Raw genomic sequence first — 27568 nt, forward strand, 5'->3', positions numbered from 1 at the left:
ACTATTCCCCTCACTCCTCATACTGTCTCCTCTCACATCCCCCCTGTTCACCATACTGTCTCCTCATATATTTACCCCCTCAAACATACCCCTGACTCCCCATACTGTGTCTGCACACATCCCATCACCCTCACTCCCCATACAGTGTCCACATACATTGTTCCCATCACTTCTCATACTGTGTCCGCATACATTCCCCATTCGCTCCCTATACTGTCTGCACCCATCCTCCACTCACCACACTGTCTGCACCCATCCCCCATACTGTTTCCTCATACATGTCCTCCATTCCCCCATACTGTTTCCTCATCCATGCCCCCATTCTCCCATAATGTTTCCTCATACATGCCCCCCATACTGTTTCCTCATACATGACCTGCATCTCCCCCTTTGCTCCTCATTTTGCATCCTCAAATCCCCCCACACATTAAATCCTCCATCCCCACTCCAAATTTCCCCAACATATTAAATCCCCCTATCCCCACTCCAAATCTCCTGCACACATTAAATCCCTCATCCCCACTCCAAATCTCCCCACACACATTATATCCCCCACATCCCCACTCCAAATCTCCCCATACATTAAATCCCCCACATCTCCACTCCAAATCTCCCCCCACACATTAAATCCCCCATCCTCACCTCAAATCTCCCCACACACATTAAATCCCCATCCACACTCCAAATCTCCCCACACACATTAAATCCCCCACTCCAAATCTCCCCCCACACATTATATCCCCCATCCCCAATCCAAATCTTCCCCCACACATTATGTCCCCCCATCCCCACTCCAAATCTCCCCACACACATTAAATCCCCCATCCACACTCCAAATCTCCCCACACACATTAAATCCCCCCCATCCCCAAGCTAAATCACCCCCCCTGCACTTAATCTTCTGAAGCACTTACCACCAATGTGTGCACCTGCAGGGCGGGGAGTAATGTCAGCAGCATGATCACATGACCTTGATCATGCTGCTGGTGTCGCTCTGACCCAGCGATCAGAGCTTCAATTGTACTTGCGTCTTACACGCGAGCACAATTGATCCCTGGGAGCTGGTGCTCTGCAGCTTCTCTGTGTCGGCTGTCAAACTGACAGCCGACACAGAGAACAGCCGACTCACATTCCGAGGGTCAGCAGAGTGCAGCCGCTTGGGGAGACACTGCGGACTGCCGCATTAGGTGGCTTGACTGCACCCACATGCCCCAGCTGCCCCCCCTAGGTACACCTCTGCAGGCAGGTATTATTCTAGCATTTGCTGAACCAAGATCCATCCATCAGACTGACAGAAAAAAAAGCAATGCTTTGTCTTTCCACAGAACATGTTTCTACTGCTCCATAGTTCGGTGGCAGCATGATTTATAAGCCATTTGATGCCTTGGATTGTGCTTAAAATGTAAGGCTTGCAAGCAGCAGCTCAACCATGGAAACCCATGCCATTAAGCTCCCATAACATAGTTTTAGTGCAGGTGTAAATCCCCAAGGAGGTCTGGAACTTGACAGTTATTGAATTAGCAGTGGGTTGATGACTTTTATGCACTATGCGCCTCAGCACTCAGCGACTCCACTCTAACTTTACGTGGTCTGCTACTTTGTGGATATGGGGCTATACCTCCAAACTCTTCCACACACCAGTAACAACACTCACTGTTTATTGTGTAATATTTTGTTGGGGTAAAAAATCTCAAAATAGCTTGTTGCAATGGTGGCATCACATTACAGGACCCTGTGCTTTCATATTTTTGTCCATATAACATATATATAGCCAATCAGCCATAACATTTAAACCAAATTAAGTGAAAGAAGTGACTTAGACAATTGTAAGGAACTGAGTAACTTTGCAAAAAGTTTACATTTTGATGCCTAGGTGACCTTGTCAGAGCATCTCCAAACTGACAGGCATTGTGGAGTTTTCCCAGTATGCAATAGCAAGTTAGCTAGTAAGCAGGTATAAGAATATGCTAATCCATCTTGTCTGCATCACAGATTGCTGCCTGTGGGTCTGTGTGATCACAGCAAGTTAAAATGTCAGTCCTGAAAGTATCTGCTATGGGCAAATGACCATCAAAACTAGACCATGGAGCACTGGAAGGAAGTGGTCTGTTCTGTATTCTTCCTTTAACATCATGTATATGGTTAGGTACATGTAGATGAGGCAGTAGGATTCTCTGGTCAATGTTCTGTTGGGTAGTCTTGAGTACTGACATATACAGTTGTGCTCAAAAGTTTAAATACCCCAGCAGAATTTTTGCTTTCTTGGCCTTTTTTTTTTTTTTAGAAAATATGAATGATAACATCAAAACATTTAATCCACTCATAGTTTGTGGTTGGGTGAAGCCATTTTTTGTCAAACTACTGTTTTCTCTTTTTAAATCATAATGACAACCCAAAACATCCAAGTGACCCTGATCAAAAGTTCACATACTCTGGTGATTTTGGACTGATAACATGCACAGAAGTTGATACAAATGAGTTTGAATTGCTACTAAAGATAACATCCTCACCTGTGACCTGTTTGCTTGTAATCAGTGTGTGTGCATAAAAGCTGAGTGAGTTTCTGGGATCCAGACAGACTCATGCATCTTTTACTCAACCACTCACATATCTGGATTGTGAGTCATGGAGAAAGCAAAACAATTGTCACTGGATCTGAGGGAAAAGGTAGTTGAACTGTATAAAACAGGAAAGGGATACAAAATTATAGCCAAGGAATTGATAATCGCAGTCAGCAGCATTCAAACTGTGTTTAACAAATGGAAAATCAGGGGCTCTGTTAAAACAAAACCACGATCAGGTTAGACCAAAAAAAATTTTGGCCACAACTGCCAGGAAAATGTTCGGGATGCAAAGAAAAACCTACAAATAACATCAGCTGAAATACTAGACTCTCTGAAGACTAGCGGTGTGGCTGTTTCAAGATGCACAAAAAGGAGGCACTTGAAGAAAAATGGGCTGCATGGTCGAGTTGCCAGAAGAAAGCCATTACTGCGCAAATGCCACAAAGTTTCTCACCTATAATATGCAAAACAGCACAGAGACAAGCCTCTAAACTTCTGGAACAAGGTAATTTGGAGTGATCAGACCAAAATGTAACTTTTTTGGCCACAACCATAAACGCTACATTTGGAGAGAGGTCAACAAGGCCTATGATGAAAGGAATAAACATTCCCACTGTAAAGCACGGATGTGGATTGTTGATGTTTTGGGGATGTGTGAGCTACAAAGGCACAGGAAACTGGGTTAAAGTTTAAGGAAAGATGAATACAGCATGTTTTCAGCAAATACTGGAGGCAAATTTGCAATCATCAGCCCAGAAGCTGCACATGGGACGTACTTGGATGTTCCAACGTGACAATGATTCAAAATACAAGGCCAAGTTAACTTGTCATTGGCTATAGCTTAACAAAATTAAGGTTCTGGAGTGGCTAAGTTTCCTGACCTCAATATCATTGAGCCACTCTGGGGAGATCTCAAGCGCGCAGTTCATGCTAGACAGCCCATGAATTTTCAGGAACTGGAGGCTTTTTGCCAAGAAGAGTGGGCAGCTTTACCATCTGAGAAAATAAAGAACTTCATGCACAACTACCACAAAAGACTTCAAGCTGTCATTGATACTAGAAAGGGCAGTACACGGTATTAAGAAATGAGGCATGTGAACTTTTGCTCAGGGTCATTTGAATGTTTTGGGTTGTCATTATGATTTAAAAAGAGAAAACACAGTAGTTTGACAATAAAAGGCTTCACCCAACCACTAACCATGAGTGAAGAAAAAGTTTTGGTGTTATCATTCAAATTCTCTGAAAAAAGGCCATTTAAGCAAAAATTCAGCCGGAGTTTGTAAACTTTTGAGCACAACTGTATATTGATGTTACTTTTAAGTGTACAACTTACCTAAACATTGTTGCAGATCAAGTATACCTCATTATGGCAATGCTATTTCCTAATGGCAGTGGTCTTTTTTAGTAGGATAATTTTGCCACTTGGCTTCCACATTTTCTCTCCTGTGACATCCCTACCCTCATCATGGGCAATTTCAACATCCCCGTTGCTCTTCCCCTCTCCCCATCTGCTACTCACCTTTTATCTCTAACCTCCTCATTTGGCCTTTCGCAGCATACTAACTCCCCCACGCATGAAGATGGAATCTCCCTCGACTTGGTCTTCTCTTGGCTTTGTGCAGTGGATGATTTCGCAAACTCCCCTCTCCCGCTCTCTGACAACAATCTTCTTTCATTCTCTATCACGAACTGCCAGGCCGCTCAGGTCAACCCCACTGTCCATACTTATAGAAACATACAGGCCATTAACACCAGTCTTCATTGGCCCCTATCTCCTCCCTCTCATGTCCTGATTCTGCACTGAAGCATTACAATGAAACACTTCAAAGTGCCCTGGATGAATTTGCATCTCCTATACATAGAACAACAACGACACAGATGGCGACAACCCTGGCACACCCTGGAAACATGTTTCCTGCAGCGGTGCACCGGGTGCACCGAACATCTGTGGAGAAAATCCAATCTACACGAAGATTTCATCCATTATAAGTTTATGCTTAGAACATACAACATTGCCCTTCACCTCTCCAAACAAACCTATTTCAACACCCTCATCACCTCACTGTCCAATAACCTTAAACGTCTCTTTGACACTTTTCATTCCCTGCTCAACCCAAGAGTGCAGGCCCCAACCACAGAAGAAAAAATTGACCTTATCCCACAGGAAATTATCTCCCAATCACCTTATACCATGCATTTTCCTTCCTCCCCCACTGCATCTAGCTCACTCTCTGATTTTGATCCAGTCATAGAAGAAGAAGTAAGCAGGCTCCTTGCATCTTCTCGCCCAACCACTTGCACTAGTGACCCATTTCCGTCACATCTCCTCCAGTCCCTTTCCCCTGCTGTCACCACTCACCTAACTAAAATATTTAACCTCTCTCTCTCTTCTGGTATCTTTCCCTCTTCAATTAAGCATGCCATCATACATCCACTACTTAAAAACCATCCCTCGATCAAAACTGTGCCGCTAACTATAGACCTGTCTCTAATCTTCCCTTCATCTCTAAACTCCTGGAACGCCTGGTCCACTCCCGTCTGATCCGCTATCTCTCTGATAACTCTCTTCTCGACCCTCTCCAATCTGGTTTCCGCTCTTTACACTGTACTGAAACTGCACTCACTAAAGTCTCTAATGATCTACTAACAGTTAAATCTAATGGTCACTACTCCATGCTAATTCTCTTGGATCTCTCTGCAGCATTCGACACTGTGGATCATCAGCTCCTCCTTACTATGCTCCGCTCCATCGGCATCAAGGACACCGTTCTCTCATGGTTTTCCTCCTATCTCTTTGACCGCTCCATTACTGTATCTTTTGCTGGTTCCTCCTCCTCTCATCTTCCCCTTACTGTTGGGGTTCCTCAAGGATCAGTCCTAGGCCCCCTCCTCTTCTCTATGTACACTGCCCCTATTAGTCAAACAATCAGTAGATTTGGTTTCCAGTACCATTTCTCTGCTGATGACTCCCAATTATATGCTTCTTCTCCTGACATCACACCTGCCTTTTTAGAAAACATCAGTGATTGTCTAAACGCTGTGTCTAACATCATGTCCTCACTATATCTGAAACTGAACCTGTCAAACACTAAGCTCCTTGTGTTTCCTCCCGCTACTAATGTACCTATACCTGACATTGCCATTTCCGGCTGTGGTTCCACTATTACTCCCCAGCAACATGCCCGCTGTCTTGGGGTCATACTTGACTCCGAGCTTTCCTTTGCCCCCCACATCCGATCACTGGCTTGCTCTTGTTATCTGCACCTCAAAAACATTTCTAGAAGTCGACCTTTTCTTACTTTTGACTCCGCAAAAACTCATACTGTTTCTCTTATTCATTCTCGTCTGGACTATTGTAACTCTTCTAATCGGTCTCCCTCTTACCAAACTCTCCCCCCTCCAATCTGTCTTGAATGCTGCAGCTAGGATCATATTCCTCGCCAATCGTTACACCGATGCCTCTACCTTGTGCCAGTCATTATACTGGCTACCCATCCACTCCAGAATCCAGTACAAACTTATTACCCTCACCCAGAAAGCACTCCATGGCTCAGCACCACCCTACATCACCTCCCTCGTTTCAGTCTACCACCCTACCCGTGCCCTCCGTTCTGCTGACGACCTGAGGTTAGCATCCTCAATAATCAGAACCTCCCACTCCCGTCTCCAAGACTATACACATGCTGCGCCAATTCATTAGACTGCACTTCCCAGGTCAATACGATTAGTCCCCAATCCCTACAATTTTAAGCGTGCCATGAAAACGCATTTATTCAGACTGGCCTACCGCCTCAACACATTAACCTAACAATCCCTGTGTGGCACAGTCAAAAGTTTTACCATAACCAGGTTCCCGCATCATGTTCCCACATGCTTTATGCATCTATCAGCCCTCTGTGTCTGTACTGTTACACACTTAACATTATGGCTGGTCCGAACAATGAAGGCAACTGTTACCACCCACCTTTCGTGTCTACCTTTTTTCCTCATAGATTGTAAGCTTGCGAGCAGGGCCCTCATTCCTCTTGGTATCTGTTATGAGCTATGTGATTATTGTTATGCTGTAATGTCTATCATCTGTACAAGTCCCCTCTGAAATGTAAAGTGCTGCAGAATATGTCGGCGCTATAGAAATAAAATTTATTATTATTATTATTATTATTATTACCCTGCAAAAAATGTTTAAGATTAATTTGAGAAACATGACAAAAGTTGAGTTTGTTCTTGTGGACTGCATATACTCCAGCTTCAAAACCAATCATACATCTATCCAAATCTGGCTGCCAGACACCCAGGATTTGTTCGGAGGTCTTGTGGAGTCCATGCATTGATGACTCAGAACTAATTTGGCATCATGAAGGAGATTTACACCATATTAATCATGTGGTTTAACTCCTTACTGACATTTGGCGTACATGTACTTTTCAAGGCTATAGTGTGTGTATGGAGCCTCATACCTGGCAGAAAATGGCTATGACACACAGGCAGGCCCTGCCTCTAAAAGCCACAAGTGGAGCGTAGCTCCATCTGCGACTGTTAACCTGTTTAATGTAGCTATCATTTTTTGACAGATGCCTTAACAGCATGCTGACATAGGGGCGCTACATTCTATTTTTCTATGCGCACATCAGTGCCCCTGTGATGCAATAGATAGAGTAATTTTATATACTGTATGTGTTGACAAATAGTTTTTCTATTGTGCGGTTATTTTTTTAATGTATCCTATACACCCTGTCACTGTATAATTAAATATTAAATATATTATCTTCCAGAGAGAAAAAAAGGGTGGATTGCTGAAACTTCTTGCTGGAGCCTCTGCAAAAAAGAAATCCCGTTCTCCGCCTTCTATCTCACCAACTCATGATCCCCAGGCTATGATGGAAGGAGTAATTCAAGGTGCAATAGGACTTGAGTTCTCAATAACCAATCATGGAAGAGCGGGGTCATGTCCCATTGAAAGTGAAATGCAGGGAGCAATGGGAATGCACCCGCTACACAGAAAAACTGGTTCTTTAGATCTAAATTTTTCAATTCCATCTCCAGTAAGACAGCCTGCCTGTGCAATGGTAGCCGTACGCCCAGAACCTAAATCACTCTCCAGAGAAAGGTAAGAACAAATAATAATGTTTGATTAGATGCTAACTTGTTAGTTTGAGTAATGGAAAGAAAACATACAGCTGAAATTTATAAGTTATTGGGATATAACCACATTTATGGTTAAAATTGAGGATTTAATTTATATTGTGTATATAACATCAACATATTCTGCAGTATTGTAGAGAAATTGTTAGTCCCTTTCCTTAGTGTGGCTCTGCTATGAGCACTGTTCCTGGATTATGGAAATTCTTAAGAGGGCTTCCATGGACATTTTTCATGCTAGGCAGTCCACAAAGTAGGTCCCAGGGAATGGTTTTGTATTCAGCCTTTCATCACTGTATAGAGATCTGTCATTCTCTGCAAAACCCACTGGGCTGCATTTCATCCTCAAGTAGTTACTGGCTAGTTAAGCAAGTTGGCAGTCAAAGTTTCTATCCAGCTAACACAGCAGAGTGGTAGTTAGTGAGGCAGGTCAGGTATCAGAAATAGTGATCAGGAATCTAGCAACAGTAGTAGAATAAAAGTAGAATAAATATACAGGTGCTTCTCACAAAATTAGAATATCATCAAAAAGTTAATTTATTTCTGTTCTTCAATACAAAGAGTGAAATTCATATATAGAGTCATTACAAACAGAGTGATGTATTTCAAGTGTTTATTTCTGTTGATGTTGATGATTATGGCTTACAGCCAATGAAAACCCAAAAGTCATTTTCTCAGTAAATTAGAATACTTTATAACACCAGCTTGAAAAATTATTTTAAATCTGAAATGTTGGCCTACTGAAATGTATGTTCAGTAAATGCACTCAATACTTGGTCGGAGCTTTTTTTGCATCAATTACTGCATCAATGTGGCGTGGCATGAAGGTGATCAGCATGTGGCATTGCTGTAGTGTTGGGGAAGCCCAGGTTGGTTTGATAGCAGCCTTCTGCTAATCTGCCTTGTTGGGTCCTATCTTCCTTTTGACAATACCCCATAGATTCTCTATGAAGTTAAGGTCAGGTGAGTTTGCTGGCCAACCAAGCACAGTGATACTGTTGTTTTTCAACCAGGTATTGGTACTTTTGGCAGTGAGCACAGGTGCCAAGTCCTACTGGAGAATGAAATTTCCATCTCCAAAAAGCTTGTCAGCAGAGGGAAGCATGAAGAGCTCTAAAATTTTCTGGAAGATGGCTGCGCTGACTTTGGTCTCGATAAAACACAGTGGACCTACGCCAGCAGATGACAAGGCTCCACATACCATCACTGATTGTGGAAACTTCACACAAGACCTCAAGCAGCTTGGATTGTGTGCCTCTCCACTCTTCCTCCAGACTCTGGAAACTTGATTTCCAAATGAAATGCAAAATTTACTTTCATCTGAAAACAACACCTTGGACCACTGAGCAACAGTCCAGTTCTTTTTCTCCTTGGCCCATTGAAGAAGATTCTGGCATTGTCTATTGGTCATGAGTGGCTTGATACAAGGAATGCAACACTTGTAGCCAATGTCCTCGATATGTCTGTGTGTGATGGCACTTGAAGCAATGACTCCAGCAGCAGTACAGTCGTTGTGAATCTTCCCCAAATTTTTGAATTGCCTTTTCTTAACAATCCTTTCAAGGCTGTGGTTATCCCGGTTGCTTGTGCATCTTTTTCTACCATACTTTTTCCTTCCACTCAACTATGAATTAATATGCTTGGTTACAGCATTCTGTGAACAGCCAGTTTCTTTAGCAATGACCTTTTGTGGCTTATGTTACGTGCATGCCGCTAGGTTCAGATAGGGGCGGAACAGGTCTCATGAATTCTTTGGAACTCTGGGGGAACCGTTACTCAGGGTGACCATGTACTGCAGCTCCCTTAGGCACAAGATGAATCCACTTGCTCACACATATACAAATAATAGAGTCCTCATGAACATGAACAGTGTAGTTTAATGTCACAGCACATTCAGTACAATTCAAGTCTCTTAAGTACAGACTTTAAAACAGTACAGCTGCTTCTTAGAGGCACATTGACTAACAGTCTCTTGTTAGCACAGTTCAGCACAGATCAGGACAATACAAAGGCACAGCAGTACACAGCATTTCTTCTAGCACAGTGAGATGGAGGAGGGGGGAGGGTTTGCTGAGGGAGATTATCCCTGTAACACAACTTCTTATCGTATTTATCTTTCTGCTCATGATAGGCTTTCTCCAGTAGCAGTATAGGGATTATCCCAGTTCCACTCTGTAATGGAATCCTGTGTCCCTCTGGTTCACTTGCCTGAACATATTTTAGGGACAGATTATACACCACTCATCACTTTTGGCTGCTGCCAGAATGTAATCAGGTTTCCCATAATCCCCCTGGGGCTCTGCTAACCACTCCCTGTCTCCTGTGACTGTGTTAACTACCTCTACTTGCTGGATGATTTTGAAGCAGAAGCAGTTAGCACTATTTCTGCGTGTCTCACTTACGCTCCTTTGTGGAGTGTGTCAATGACTGCCTTCTGGACATCTGTTAAGTCAGCAGTCTTCCCCATGATTGTGGAGCCTGCTGAAACAGACTAAGGGGCCTTTTTAAATGCTTAGGAAGCCTTTGCAGATGTTTTGTTTGTTAATTATTCTTATTTACTGAGATAATGACGCTTGAGTTTTCATTGACTGTAAGTCATAATCATCAACATAAGCAGAAATAAACACTAGAAATAGATCACTCTGTTTGTAATGACTCTATATAATATATTAGTTTCACTTTTTGTATTAAAGAACTGAAATAAACTAATTTTTTGATGATATTCTAATTTTGTGAAAAGCACCTGTAACTTTCATCAGAAGAAAATATAAAAAGGATTCCATGCTCTGCCACAGGCCACTAAGCTCCACTGGCCAGGCTGGGCATTGAGCGCACTGCCCAGCAATGATACAAGCACTGCCCTGGTTTCCTCCATCACCAATCAATTAGTAAAAGTGGTGGCTCACGATAGCATAGGCAGCTATTACAGGAAAGGGCCAAGTAAGTATATTACAGGCTCAGTTTCTAATGTGCACATTTCAAATACACAAATGGGCACAATTTCATTTAAAGCCAATTACCCTACTGGCATCTTTTACCTGCAGGAAACATGGGGAGAACATACACATTTATATATAGTGATTCCAGCTCAAATAAGCACCAAAGATGAGCGGTTTCCAACAGTATATTAGGTCAATAGATGTGATTAGATTTTTCTTGGAACTTTAAAGTATTAAATATTTTCTACATGGAGACTCCAAGGGAATATTTTCCCGTCACCTCTAGAACATCTGAATCTTAACAAGTTTTTCACAGTAAAATACCTACACAGGTCAAGGACATTTTCTTTTAAGCACAAGAAAATTCATTCTAAAGACTCAAAATGAATTTACATATATTAAAAAATGAATTCCCAAGAAATACGTAGAACTCTTTTTGAGTTAAAATTAGTATGTTTAAATGTGATTTCAGTCTTTTGTGAAAGTGGCCATTGATGTGATTTTATGCTGTCAATGCAGAATTATTACTCTCTCCATTCACTTGGAAAGATAGTGCCAGGCACTAAAACCATCTAAGCAATTTCACGTTAACTGGTCCCTTCTTATGTATTCACAACACGATGACACTTCTAGCTAAGCTAATAAACTCATCTGCAGCACACAATGATTTTCTTGAGCTAATTTTACTTTTCACTGTCACAAGCTGACATCTGGAAGGCAGGGGCTTGTGTCGGTGTCTAAGAGGGCTCATAGAGTACTGCATGGCTCAGAAGTTGAAATACTCCTTAATTAACATGGGTTCGAAGTCACATGCAGCCCACACAATATCATCTTTAAGTCACGTTATCTACAATATACACGAAAATATAATTTAATTTCCTTACAAAATGTAAACCCAATTTTATTTTCTTGCTTGAAAATTATTAAGTTCACCAAGATAGTTAATGATTAAAGGGAATCTGTCAGCACAGAATGACTATTCCAATCAAGCAGAAGCACTTGGTGTGCCCTTGGCATGGCCAAACATTAAGTGCACATTCCCACCTATTTGTTTTTCTTCTCTTTTTCCCCCATTTTCTTTGATTTACAGCTCTGGCTTTATAGAGCTAGAGAAGGGCTGAGATGGATGGAAAACAAGTAAGTGGGAAGGTACACTTAATGTTTGGCCACACCAAGGGCGCACTAAGCGACTGTACTTGGTATGAATAGTCATTCTGTGCTGACAGACTGTCTTTAAAGATCCTGAATTATTCAAATAATTTTATTTTTGACCCCTAATTTTAATAATGTGTGTCCAACACGTACTGAAATAACACTCTCCACAACCTGTTATCGTAGCAGCCGATTGTATATAACTGTGACGCTAAAATAAGCTTGCAACTAAGACTATATATTGCTTCAGTAATGATAATTACTGGTTATTTAGTTGCACTGGCTCTAGGTAAGTTTTTAACACACTTAGACATAATTGTGATGGCATAATCAGGCGGAAAAGGAAACGTGACAGTGCTGTGGAAGCTTTATATACATTGGTTGTGTGTAGCACTCACCTAGGAAGCTGAGCCATTTGTTCCCTATGCATCTCATCAATTTCAACCATAATAGTTCCAAGAGGTCAGTGTTTACTCATATTAGGTGTCCTAGCCTTCCTTTAATTGGATCACTCATAAATAGTGTTGAGCATTCCGATACCGCAAGTATCGGGTATCGGCCGATACTTGCTGTATCGGAATTCCGATACCGACTTCCGATATTTTTTCAATATCGGAATTCGGCATCGGAATCGGAAGTTCAGTTGATTGACGGCCTGACGTCATCATGATGCGCGGTGTGTGCGCATCATGATGCGCCGTCATTTCGGGCCTTCCGGGGGTCTCTGCCGGCCTGCCGGGGGGCTGTGCCGGCCTGCCGGGGGGCTGTGTGGACTGCCCGGGGTCTGTACCGGCCTGCCGGGGGGCTGTGCCGGCCTGCCAGGGGGCTGTGCACCCTGTGGGGGTCTGTACCGGCCTGCCGGGGGGCTGTGCCGGCCTGCCGGGGGGCTGTGCTGATGTCCGGGGGTCTGTGCAAGCATCGTCCGATGGGACTATAAGTCCCATCGGGCGATGCCTGCTACCATGACAGTGATTGACACATTAGCCAATGATGGGACAGTAGTAGTCCCATCATCCGGCTAATGTGTTAAATGTTAAAAAAAAAAAAAAAATACTACATACATACTACATGCATGCTACATACATACTACATGCTACATACATACTACATATATACTACATACATACTACATACATACTACATATATACTACATACATACTACATACATGCTACATACATACTACATGCTACATACATACTACATGCATGCTACATACATACTACATATATACTACATACATGCTACATACATACTGCATGCTACATACATACTACATACATACTACATACATACTACATGCATGCTACATACATACTACATATATACTACATGCATGCTACATACATACTACATACATACTACATACATACTACATACATACTACATACATACTACATGCATGCTACATACATACTACATGCATGCTACATGCATGCTACATACATACTACATGCTACATACATACCACATACATACTACATACATACTACATACTACATATATACTACATGCATGCTACATACATACTACATGCTACATACATACCACATATATACTACATACATACAATACATACTACATACATACTACATGCTACATACATACTACATATATACTACATGCATGCTACATACATACTACATGCTACATACATACTACATACATACTACATACATACTACATGCTACATACATACTACATATATACTACATGCATGCTACATACATACTACATGCTACATGCATGCTACATACATACTACATACATACTACATGCTACATACATACCACATATATACTACATACATACAATACATTCATACAATACATACATAGACATACAGTACATATAACATAGAGTAACATACTTACCAATACTTGTCACATTGTTCCCCGAAGCCATTGTCTTTTCCGGAATAAATATTAACATAACAAACCACAAAAATACTCACCCACGATCCGAAGCAGTCCACGAGTGTGTCCCACGACGATCTTGGGTAGAGAACGGCAGCATCAGATGATGCTGCCGTTCTCTACGGGCTGCAGGAATCCAATGACGGAAGGTAGGTATCCTTCCGCACTGTATTCCTCCGCCACTTAAAAAAAAAAAGTCCCTAGTCTCACTTTATGCCATTGCTGCGTGGGAATTTCCCACACAGCAATGGCATAAAGTGAGACTAGGGACTTTTTTTTTTTAAGTGGCGGAGGAATACAGTGCGGAAGGATACCTACCTTCCGTCATTGGATTCCTGCAGCCCGTAGAGAACGGCAGCAACAGCTGATGCTGCAGTTCTCTACCCAAGATCGTCGTGGGACACACTCGTGGACTGCTTCGGATCGTGGGTGAGTATTTTTGTGGTTTGTTATGTTAATATTTATTCCGTAGACGACAATGGCTTCGGGGAACAATGTGACAAGTATTGGTAAGTATGTTACTCTATGTTATATGTACTGTATGTCTATGTATGTATTGTATGGATGTATTGTATGTAGTATGTATGTAGTATATATGTGGTATGTATGTAGCATGTAGTATGTATGTAGTATGTATGTAGCATGCATGTAGTATATATGTAGTATGTATGTAGCATGTAGTATGTATGTAGCATGCATGTAGTATATATGTAGTATGTATGTAGCATGTAGTATGTATGTAGCATGCATGTAGTATATATGTGTTATGTATGTGGTATGTATGTAGCATGCATGTAGCATGCATGTAGTATATATGTAGTATGTATGTAGCATGTAGTATGTATGTAGTATGTATGTAGCATGCATGTAGCATGCAGTATGTATGTAGCATGCATGTAGTATATATGTAGTATGTATGTAGCATGTAGTATGTAGCATGCATGTAGTATATATGTAGTATGTAGCATGTAGTATGTATGTGTTATGTATGTAGCATGTAGCATGCATGTAGTATGTATGTAGTATATATGTGGTATGTATGTAGCATGCAGTATGTATGTAGCATGCATGTAGTATATATGTAGTATGTATGTTGCATGTAGTATTTATGTAGTATGAATGTAGCATGTATGTAGTATGCATGTTGTATGTATGTAGCATGTAATTTTTTTTTTTTTTTTTTTTTTTTTTTACATTTAACACATTAGCCGGATGATGGGACTACTACTGTCCCATCATTGGCTAATGTGTCAATCACTGTCATGGTAGCAGGCATCGCCCGATGGGACTTGTAGTCCCATCGGACGATGCCTGCACAGACCCCCGGAGCCTGCACAGACCACCGGCAGGCCGGCACAGCCCCCCGGCAGGCCGGCACAGCCCCCCGGCAGGCCGGCACAGCCCCCCGGAGCCTGCACAGACCACCGGCAGGCCGGCACAGACCACCGGAGCCTGCACAGACCCCCTGGCAGGCCGGCACAGCCCCCCGAAAGGCCCGTACAGACCCCAGAGAGGCTGTACAAGGGCAGGAAAGGGTTTTTCTTATTCCGATACCGGAAGTCCCATAGACTTGAATGGGACTTCCGGTATCGGAATCGGCGATACCGATACTTTTTTTAAAGATCGGCCGATACCATCCGATACGATACTTTGAAGTATCGGACGGTATCGCTCAACTCTACTCATAAATGAAATTGAATGAGATGTTAATTCATTGTACTTCATAGGCTTAAGGCCCCTTTACATTTAGCGATGCACCAGCGATCCGACCCGGTCAGGATTGCTAGTGCATCGCTAAATGATCGCTAGTGAGCCGTCACACAGGCAGACCTCACAGTGATGCAGCAGCGATGCAGCGCACGATACTCACCTTTCACACACAGCGATCCTGACGTCCTCCCGCCCGCCTCCATGCATCGCTCATCGGCGCCAGCAGGAAGCCCAGCAGGAAGCGGACGACGAGAAATGGAGCAAGACATTCTCGCGCGGTCAGCGATAACCAGCGGGGGAGCCGGTCGGAGGTAAGTATCTCACAAAATCGGTGACGTTATAGCTATCGCTATGTGTAAAACCCCCTTAACACCAAGTAACAATTCTTCTAGAATGGTATCTCTGGAGTTGGCATCCTGGAAGGCACAGGTCTCTGGGAGATCCATAAAAATGGGAAATAGCAAAGTGGACAGAATTGCCTTATCAAGGTGAAACAGTGGGGTGAGGTCTCATCACAAGTCAGCTTGATAGGCCTTTGCCTGGACCTCTAACTCAAGCTGGGAAACCCTAAATCTCTTCTATCTATGTACAAAGTATTGGTTCACTTTTTGTTCTTGCTCAGTAATGCATTTACCTGTACAGTCATAGGGAAGGAGTAAGGAAGAATTGTCGTACATTGATTGACTGACCCAGTGAGCTGATAAAGGGAAGGGCCATTACATTAGCTCATCTTACCCTATAGGAGGTGTCAAAACCTGGACTATTCAACTTACTATTATAGCGCTTCAGTAAACATTTTTTAATCAACACTTTAAAGGGCATGAATAGACCAAAGCTATAATTTTACACACTCCACATACCAATAGAGGTTAACCCTAAGCTCGGGAGAAATATTATGCAAAACTCAATAATGCATGTCAAAAGAAATGTAGTTACTCTATATATCCTTTACAAACAATGTGCATCATTCTATATACATTATATTTTCATTTGTAATAGTACCCTCTTGCGTGTCCAAGTGTATTCAGCATGGCAGAACATTTGTGTGACAACAATTAATAACCTTATTAATAACATGCCAAGGTGTATAAGTGCGTGTATTTCTGTGTCCTGTTATTTCCATAATTCTATGACTTTCCTTCTTGATGATGCAATTTCACTGTTGAAGACTGTACTTTGCGTATGATGTATTTAATACGCACATAGATTCTGCTTTACATAAATTTCCGTCTCTTTACAATACTCCTGCCAGGCCAGTACTTACTGATCTTTCTTTAGGATCATTGCCTCAGATAGTCTCCCTCTACTATGCCGGGCTTGAGATGTGTAATAAGTAGCTTGTACTAGAGTTGGCTTTGCACCATTGTTATTGGAATTGTGTTTTGATGCTAAAAATTCCAGTACATAAAGTGGCCACGTTGTTATCTGCTACTAGTCTTGCTGGCCATCTGTAAGAATTCTTTAGTTTTAATGAGGAATCTCTAAGATTATTTTGGAGGACACAATAAAGGCTTATCAGGGGGAATAATCAAAAAAGAATAAGTAAACCTAGAAATGAATGTTTAAATGAAACAAGAAATACAGTATTGTTTCCTTTGTTATTCTGCTGTGTTTTCTGCATGATCCTGAACTAGTCAGTCTTATAGAGCTTCCGCAGAGGACAGAGGGGCTAGGCACTTGCTTATTAGTTTCTGCTTTGGTTGGTGCCTGGCTGAAGGGCTTTGCTATCCTTGGTCCCTTATAGCTAGACTCAAAGAGTAAGGAGCAGGAGTCAGAGCAGATATTCTGAGACATGGTTGATTTTTTTATGTTATAACTATAATAGGAGACAAAATATCTTCAAAGAAAGCAAAAAAAATTAAGGAATTGATTCCTCAGACATTTTTCATTTTTTTAATCAAATCATTTTTATTGAATACTCTCTAAATACAATTTTTCCATTGTTAGTTATCATGTATAACATGTAATTCCATATCATAAAACATCACAACTTCCAATCCTTAGCCATCCTTTTAACCAAATCACAACATTCCTGATAGAATCAATTTCATTTACAGTGCATTTCTAGAATAAAGGAGTATCAAATTTGTCTGGGGAGGACGAGGGAGGGAGAAAAAAGGGGCTAACGACAAGGGAGTAACATTGTATATACCGTATTCTAGCTCTAATGAGAAGATTTTGTTGGTAGCCCAGGAGTATCTTTGAACATTTGGTTTTCTTTTTATTGTGAGCAAACATCAAGTAGGACAAAATAACTGAAAACTTCTGTGTGCATAACTATTCAAACCCCCTAAAATCAGTACTTGCAGAGCATCCTTTTCTGGCAATTACAGTCTCTATGAGCTTTCCACATCTTGTCACTGAGATTTTTGCCTATTCCTCACTGCGAAACTGCTCCACTCCTTCAAGTTAGATAGTTTCCTCTGGTGAACAGAATCTTCAAGTCGGACCCCACAGATTCTCAATTTGATTAATGTCTGGGCTTTGACTAGGCCACTCCAAAACATTTATACGTTTCCCCTTAAACCAACCACTCAAGTGTAGCTTTTGTAATATGCTTTGGGTCATTGTCTTCTTGGAAGGTGAACCTCCATCTAAGTCTCAAACCACTGACAGACTGAAACAGGTTTTGCTCAAGAATATCCCTGTATTTTGCACCATCCATCTTCCCCTTGACTTGGACCATCTTCCCTGTTCCTGCTGCCAAAAAACATCCCTGTAGAATGATGTTGCCACCATCATGTTTCATTGTGGGCATGGTGTTTTTGGGGTGATGAGCTGTGTTGGTTTGGCTCCAAACATAGCATATACTGTACCTTAGGCTACTTTCACACATCAGTTTTTTGCCGTCAGGCATGATCCGGCTTTTTTTAGAAAAAACGGATCCGGCATAAATTTTGGAGAACTGTAGAAACGGATCCGTTTTTTTGCTGGATCCGTCTCTGTTCCTGGAGGCTGGCCAATTGGATCTGAGCATGCGCAGACTTACAAAAACCGGATCCGGTTGCTGGATCCGTCTTTTTCTGGATCCGGCGCATTCCGGCGCCCATAGACTTTCATTGTAGCAAAAAGCTGGAAGCGCTGGATCCGGCGCTTCCGGCTTTTTCGCCGGAGACAAAAAACGTTACAGTAGACGTTTTTTCAAGACGCCGGAATGAGACAAGTTGCCGGATCCGGCAAAAAACGGATGAAACGCAATGCCATCCGGCACGATCCGGCGCTAATGCAAGTCAATGGGGAAAAACCGGATCCGGCATTGCATTTTGCCGGATCCGTTTTTTCCAAAAAAAGCCGGATCGCGCCTGAAGGCAAAAAACTGATGTGTGAAAGAGGCCTTAGTGGCCAAAAAGTTCAATTTTGGTCTCATCTGAACATAGCACCTTCATCCATACATTGTGGAGTCTCCCACATGTCTTTTGGCAATCTCAAAATGAGCCTTACAATTTATGCGTGTATGGAAAGGGTTTTTTTCTGCCCACTCTTCCATAAAGGCCACCTCTATGGCGTGTAGTAATATGGATGTATACTCCAGTCTTTGCTTGGGAACTCTTCAGGGTTACCTTTTCTTTGTGTGATGCCTCTCTGATTAATACCCTCCTTTCCCAGGCTGAGAGTTTTGGTGGGCGGCCCTCTCTTGGCAGGTTTGTTGTGGTACCGTGTTCCATTTCATGATATTGGATTTGATGGTCCTTTGGGGGATCATCGGAGATTGGGATATTTTTTATAACTTATAACCCTCACTTGTACGTCTCAACAACTTTGTCCTTGACTTGTTTGGAGATCTCCTTGGTCTTTAAGGTGTTATTTGGTTAGTGGTGCCTCATTCTTAATGGTGTTGCAGCCTTTGTGGCTGTGAAGGAGACCGGTTTCTCCCACATCACCAATGTGACGTAACTACACAGGCACAGCTCTCCGGCGCCCCCTTTGTCTCTCAGGTCAGTGAGGGAACTGCACCTAGAGCAAATGGCCGCCGGGGAGGATGTCCTGTTACCCACTGGGTATTCTAAGATTTGTAATCAGAGTAAAAGCATCAGCCCAAGATTAATTTTATGGTTTAATTGCCTTAAGGGCGCAATAGATAATTACAGAAATATACAGTAAGCTATACAATAGAATTACAGTGGATTTGCAGTCAGAGTAAAATCTAACAATAATGGTACAAGACTTAGAGATATTAAGCTGGAGGTCAATTTACCAGGTTGTAGGTTGCATGTGGATGCCGGGAGCTCTGCAGTCCACAGGTATAAGAATCTTAGTTGCTGGACAGACCCCAAAGCACGTGCCGCTGCTCCCTTGGCAGATCCGTCCCCAGTTCCTTGTTAGATCATCATCATCTGGTTCTTCTGTGAGGGTGGATGAGTCTGCCATGTGCTCTCAGTTCTTAAGCATGATGGGTTCCTCCCCCCTGTGTCAGAGGGTGGGCTAATAATCTCCACCCTTTAGCTCCCTGCAGAATTCATTCCCAATATTTAAGAAAGGGGTAACTTTCTCCAGGATGATCGGATCAGGACACGAGAGGTACCAGTGAATGCGGTTTGTTTTGCCTGTCGTGTGGAGAGCAAACGGCCCCATTGGGTCGCTGTGGAGGGCCAATCTCTATATCTCAGGTCCCAGAGCCCTCACCGACTCGGGAGTCGCACTGACAGATGAGTGATTTCCTCAGGGTCACGCGGATATTTTTATGAGTCTGTAACTCGAAAGGTGTGCTCATAATCCATGATCCTAGGATGGAGTCGGAGTGGCTGGGAGAGACAATGGATGTGTATTTCTGTGTCCAGCTGACAGGTATATTCTAATTGAAGCCCCATGGCGTCACTGGGACAGGCCAAGCTCAGACATGAGATGAGCATTATGCTCCATATCCAAGATGGCGGCTGCTCCTTCATCACAGTGGCCTTTCAGAAAAGGTGTGTATATACTGACAGACCATGTGACACTCAGATTGCACACAGGTCTACTTCCTTTCACTAAGCATGTGACTTATGAAGGTAATTGCTAGCACCAGAAATTTTTAGGAGTTTCATAGCAAAAGGGGTGAACACATATGCACATGCCATTTTTTAACTATTTGATTCCATACATTTAATTTATACCTATATTTTACCCACTTCACCAATTTAGGCTATTTAGTGTTGATGTATCACACACAAATCCGATTACAAAAATATTTAAACACAGGTTGTAATGTAACAAAATATGTAAAAGGCCAATGAGGTGAATACTCCCACAAGCCATTATACCGTATATGGTAGAGATTAAACCCTTTGTGTGGCCTAAAGCAGCAATAGTATCTAATATGATTTATTATTATAGTGCCATTTATTCCATGGCGTTTTAAATGTGAAAAGGGATATACAAAATTATAAAAACAAATACTATAATCTTAAACAATACCAGTCACTGACTGGTACTGGAGGAGAGAGGACCCTGTAGGCTTGAAGGCTTAGGGGATCTATTAGGGGATGATGTTGTATACTAAGGTCTATCAGTCCTGATTGCGCAGAGAAAGCATGTTGGATTTGTAGATATTGGTAAAAAGAGTTACGTGATAAATTAAATTCCTCTTGGAGTTGTTGAAAGCTTTTAAGAACAGAGATTGCCCAGAGCCTTCTTTTGCTCCCAGTCAGAGAAACCTTTTAGCTTTGACACTTCACCCAGAGTTTGATTACACCATAGCAGTATGTATTTAGTGTATTCCTTAAATCCAATGAGGGACCAAGAGTATTTCCCCTGGGAGGAATTCCAGCCTCCAGAATTCCTTTCCAACTATAACATTCTATGATTCTATGATGGTTTAATGAATCCTGCATTGAGCAGGGGGTAGGACCCTGGAGGTCCCTTTCAACTCTTAAATTCTATGAATACACAGAAGAAAGGCCCATTTCACATTCTGTATAAGAAGAGCACCCGATTTGCCTATGCCATTTTTATTTCCTCATCCATGGAAGTGTTGTAGTTGGGATGTAATAACTTACAACCATGGATCAATAATAGACAATCCACCCTCATTCTTATTACTGGAAGTTGTAAAGTTTGTAGTATTATTCGAGCATGCTGTTTACTCCATAGTAATACCCTAAATATGGTTTGTACTTTACGAAGTATGTGTGGAGGTAGCCACCAAGGAGCGCTATGTAGCACATATAACAATTGTGGCATATGGATCATCTTGATAAGATTTCCTCTACTTATAACTGATTGCGGGAGTTTGGACCGTGCATTCACCCTAATTCTAAATTGATCTAACAAAGGTTCTACGTTTAATGTTACATACTTTTTAGGCTTAGTACTGACAGTTATTCCCAAGTATTTAACCCTTTTCCGTCATCGAGCATAATAGTGTGCCGATGTCGGACTCCCTCGCTTTGATGTAGGCTCCAACGGTGATCCCACATCTTTCCCGGCACATGTCAGCTGTTTTAAACAACTGACAAGTGCCCGGAACAGCCGCGGGTGGAATCTCGATCCATCCGCAGCTTTTAACCCATTAAATAATGCTGTCAAACGCTGACAGCAGCATTTATCATGTGCTTCCGGCAACCGTGACGGAAATCCGCCCACAGGTGACCTCCGTCATGTGATTGAGGGTCATCAGTGGGTTGGCATGACAACCAGAGGTCTCCTGGAGACCTCTATGGTTGTCACTGCTGGCTTGCTGTGAGCGCTGACCAGTGGTCGGCACTCATAGCAAGTGAATAATTCAGCTACATATAGGCGATCTGATCATCGCTTGTATGTAGCAGTGCCGATTGGGCTAAAGCAGCTTGTAGTCTCCTATGGAGATTATTGAAGCATGCCAAAAGTAAAAAAAAAGTCTTTAAAAAATATAAAAAAATTTTTTTTAAAAATGTTAAAGTTCAAATCACCCTCCTTTTGCCCCATTCAAAATAAAACAATGAAAAAATCAAACATACACATATTTGGTATTGCTGCATTCAGAATCGCCCGATCTATCAATAAAAAAGATTAAACGGCGTAGGTAGAGAAAAAGTCAAACAAAACACCAGAATTATGTTTGTGGTCGCCGCGACATTGCATTAAAATGTAATAACGGACTATCAAAAGATCATATCTGCACCAAATTGGTATCATTATAAACGTCGGCTTGGCACCCAAAAAATAAGCCCTCACCCAACCCGAGATTGAGATCACAAAAAATGGAGACGCTATGGTTATCAGAAAATGGCGCAATTTTTTTTCTTTTTTTAACAGAGTTTGGAATTTTTTTCACCTCTTAGAGAAAAAAGAACCTAGACATGTTTAGTGCCTATGAACTGGTAGTTATGTATGAAAACGTTGTAGCACAACTAGAAAGTGGTGGTGCACAAGTAGGATCCCAATCCATATACTAGTATAGAAGAACTTGGCACACACATAGATGATTGCAAGTGATTGCAAGCGGTGGAAACCGTGTCTAGGTTATTTACCGATCCACGTTATCACCAACGGCTCTTTTACAAGGAGACTAATTAACCATTTATGCTTCTAGCATCTTTCCCTTATGAACAGGTTGCCCTGTATACAAGTGCAGTCAGTACATTATATAGTACGTTGACGAAGGTCGTTTGTGACCGAAACGTTTACTGTATGTACTGTATCTTATTAAAATACCCCCTTTTCACTTGCAATCATCTATGTGTGTGCCAAGTTCTTCTATGAACTGGTAGTGACCTTGAGAATCATAGTGGCAGGTCAGTTTAAGCATTTAATGAACCTAGCAAAAAAGCCAAACAAAAAACAAGTCTGGGATTGCACTTTTTTGCAATTTCACCGCACTTGGAATTTTTTCCCGTTTTCTAGTACACAGCATGGTAAAACCAATGGTGTCGTTCAAATGTACAACTCATCCCACAAAAACAAGCCCTCACATATTGACGGAAAAATAAAAAAGTTATGGCTATGGGAAGAAGAGGTGCAAAGAACGAAAATGCAAAAATGATAATACCTCCGGGGGTTAAGGGGTTAAACTTGTCAACAATTTGTAATTGAGATTTTTCCACTCTTGGAAAATGGGGCAGAGGATCTATTGGCATCAGGACAGATTTGTTCCAATTGACTGATAAACCTGACATCCTTCCGAAGTTTGTTATAACTGACATTATTGGACTCGTTTAAGATGTTCCGTTAAAAATCTGCATATAATCTGCATATAGGCTCACTCGCTTCCATATTTCTCCATATCTAAACCCAGTAAAACCCTTTGACTGTCTTAGGTGACACGCCAAGGGTTCAATGGCCAAAGTAAAGAGGACGGGTGACAATGGACAGCCCTGTCTAGTCCCTCTCCGAAATGTGATAGTCTCATAGATTTGGCCATTCACTCAAAGTTTAGCAACTGGGGAATGATACAACAGCTTGGTTAAAGCAATGTAGTAGGGATCAAAGCCCATCTTTTTCAAAACCACCGACAAATAATTCCATTCTACACTGTTAAATGCTATGGCAGCATCCAAGGACATGATCGCCCTTGTACCATCTCTCTTTCAACTCCTTTGGAGTTTGAGAAATAGACGTCTTAGATCTATAGCAGTAGATGCATTTCGGCACAAATCAAGAGTGTCCCTCATCTACTACTTTTCTAATAAGTTTAATCTATTGGCTAAAGCCTAAGCTGGTAGCGTTATTTAAGTTTTGCATGCATTTTCTGTCTTTAGTGTTCTTTTAATAGATTTGCTTCTATTAAAACCAATATTAAACATTCATGCCATCTTTTACATGACTGCATCCAGTCGGCACAGTCATCCTATCACTATTGGTCCGATGCAACGGTTTTAATATACTTACAGAGACAATTAATGCAAATAGTATGTTCAAATATCTGTCAATTTGTTTTACTGTTTTAATTTATCACTTAAATGTCCTGAATTTCAGATATCGAGTTGTTGTTCCCTATCCACCACAAAGTGAAGCAGAAATTGAACTAAAAGAAGGCGACATTGTATTTGTTCACAAGAAGCGAGAAGATGGTTGGTATAAAGGCACATTGCAGAGAAATGGAAGGACAGGGCTTTTCCCTGGAAGCTTTGTGGAAAGTTTTTGATTTTGTCAAGCACCATTTCTAATACAACAAAGGAGCATCCAGCAAAGTATCATATGCTAAGTTGGAAACATGGTGGGAGAAAACACACAATAAGCACAAAACATCAGAGAAAGAAAGCGGATGCCAAAACAAAATGAGTTGCCATTTTGACTTCCAAAGATACCCTTAGCCCATCAGCCTATGATCTAAAGAGAAAAGTATGTTGGATGTCCATCACTGAGAAATGGCAGACTACAAAATCCCTCGGTATGTTGGAGTAGTGCCTTCTGCTTGGAACCATGAACTGAGAAGATGCACATTTTGACCATGTTTGCGAATTGTGATGTATACATGATAAATGAAATTACTTTCAAATGAATCTTTTATTGTATGCTAACTTATTTGTATACACTGCAGTGTTCTTATTACTTGCCTATGCAAGAGGAATAAATTATATGAATCGGCCAATGGGCTTTGCACATTGTACATTTGATGTACCGGATTATGGTAGATTCTTCTACAGTAATACCTGCACAATAAAAGGCACAAGATCATTGTTGTTTTTAAAAAATCTGTTACGATGTAGGGAATATTTAGCAACCCATTGAATGTTGGTCTTTCATTTACTTATCAGATGAGTTGTTGGTAGGAAGGTTTCTATATTATGTTTACATTTTTAGATATTATCCATTATAGTCATATTACATTTTGCTGAATGGTTTCGCTCAATGATCTGTCAGTACGAATAAAACTGACATCGAGAACCAACGTAATAAAAGAAAGCACAAAGGTAGAGAAGGGAAGGTGAGGTTTGACAAGGCATGACATCTGAAAAACACAGCTGCTGCCATGAACTGCACCACTCATGTCCGTGGGCCGTGTCTGCTGTCACAGCTCCGCTGTATTTAACTGAGCGAATCTGTGCTGTAAACCAGGACACATCCAATGGAGAAGATTGGCATGTTTTTGGAAGGTAGCCTCCATGTTTTTTTTTTTTAAATCTCCTACAATCTTAAAAATCTGACAAAGAAAATGATATGTAAATGCAGTTGTAAGTTATTTGTGAAATGAAGAAAAGCAGTATTTAAAGTATAAAAAAAATAATAATTCAGAATCATATATTTATTAATGACACATTTAGGGGGAGGAGAATTTAGTTAGATACATGTTAAAATGATATAGTAAAATGTGCTTGTAAAAAGAACACTGCAAACCCCGTGAGGAAAATGTTTGTGTACAGATTGTAAAATCGTGTCCTCATTTAGATAATGTTCTGGAACTGTGTTAATGAAATACAATGTCTGGCTAGTCTTCATCTACTCTAAGCCATTAAAATAATCAACAACATGTAGACCTATCAGTGCAATAATTATGACGGGCAAATTATTATTAAAGTCAATCTGTCACCAGACTTTTGCTATGTAATCTGAGAACACCATGATGTAAGGGAAGAGAGCCCGAGTCCAGGAAGGTGTCACTTACTGGGCTGCATTTTGCTGTTTCAATACAATACAATCAGTGTTTTATCAGCAGGAGATTATCACTACAGGATAAGCTGCCTCATGCCTCCTAGTCCAGCTATGTCTCCAGCACTGATTAGCCGCTTTCTGTCATTATACACTGTACACAGAATGCTGTAATCAGTGGTTTGGGTAGGGCTATATACAGTGCTCGGCATTCTGAGCTCGCCAAATCTGAAATGTAGAAAATGTGATTATATCATAACTACTGCACTTAGTAAACTAAGTGATACACCACTGGAATCGCTCTCTCTGTCCCAATGTCATGCTGCTGTCAGATTACATGGCAATATCCTGCTGGCGGATTCCCTTTAACACAAGGAAAAATGTTAAGTGCTAGATGTATTTCCAGCAGTGTAACTGTATGACACCATACCTGAGCAATCAATATGAATTGTCAAAAATAAGCTAAGGAAAATGATGATCGACAGTGGGGATTATTTATCTACTGTATTCTGCCTACCTTTAAGACATTGTATGCAGCCTTAAAATGTGCCATTTTTATTAAGGTTCATGCTACTTAGTAAAATTAGCGCCTCTATACTGTCTAGTCTAAGTTTACACCAACTATTACTTGGTTCACTTTGTGCCAGAAATGTGCACCACCATTTTGGTACATTTTTGGCATACCTTGTCATATTTGGACCATACCCCTTTCCAATGAAATCACACCCTTTTCCTGTGAAGCCACATCCTTTGTTGGACAAGGAACAGTTGTAAAACACAGTTGTTGGCACATATTGCACCAGAATGCTAATCTGAACCAACCCACTGGAAATAAATGCTGATCCTCTATGGAGCCATACAGTCCACATGCACTGCTCTACGCGCTAAATCCGACTCCACTTGTTTGGAAATGTTCTTCCCTAAAATCAAAAAGCAATGATTCTAGAGGAGAATACCTGTGTATATCCGATATCCAGTAAGGTATATCATTTGCTTTTGTTGAAATTGTTCAGATTTTTATAAAGAACTTAAAAAAAAGTAATGCCTGTGTGTGAAATCAGAGACATATGAAGGTTGAGTACAAGGGTCATGGACCTCAAGAAAGTCCTTTTATAGTCCCATGAACAAGCACCATGCTCATGAGCCCTTAGGACTGGCTACAGTAATAAATCTTTAAGTGAAATATTATGTATATGCATTCAATCTGAGGGAACAATAACACAATTATTTATCAAAATCAGGCTTCACACAACAATGTAGACAGCAATGAGGATTTACAATAATTGTACTAGAAAACAATTAGGAAAAAGGTTTGTTTAATACTGTACATTGAAATATAGGGTTGTGTCATGTAATCAACGTATGAAATCTAAGATGTTAATATATTTGATGATGTCGTGCATTAAAGGATAATTTCACCCAAGAAACATTAACAAAATTTACTAACACTCAATAGACACAATTGAAACCGATATCCATGGTATTCAGCACTGCTTGATCTCTACTTGAGTCATACTTTTTTCTTCCGCTTATCTTTTGCACTGTCTGTTATTCAACTTTTTTGCTTAAAGAGGTTTTCCAAGATTATGAAAAATCAGACCTGTAGGGTTCTGAAACCCAGCAAGCTCACCAATCAGATGCCTTCAGCTCCGGTGGCAGCTGGA

At 41.2% G+C, this 27568-nt stretch overlaps 1 protein-coding gene across 2 annotated transcripts in view; it reads left to right on the plus strand.

The window, feature by feature from the left end:
* Positions 1-25784, plus strand: part of SH3RF3 (SH3 domain containing ring finger 3) — a 631222-nt gene extending 605438 nt beyond the window's left edge. For both annotated transcript variants that reach the window (XM_073590505.1, XM_073590506.1), the window contains 2 exons: positions 7337-7671; positions 24291-25784. In XM_073590505.1, the coding sequence (XP_073446606.1) occupies positions 7337-7671; positions 24291-24459 (504 nt within the window). In that variant the 3' untranslated portion in view covers positions 24460-25784. The remainder of the gene's footprint in view (positions 1-7336; positions 7672-24290) is intronic.
* Positions 25785-27568: the final 1784 nt, after the last annotated feature.

Source organism: Dendrobates tinctorius, unplaced genomic scaffold, assembly GCF_039654945.1.
Source record: "Dendrobates tinctorius isolate UK_male_01 unplaced genomic scaffold, ASM3965494v1 ptg000117l, whole genome shotgun sequence".
NCBI lineage: Eukaryota > Metazoa > Chordata > Amphibia > Anura > Dendrobatidae > Dendrobates > Dendrobates tinctorius.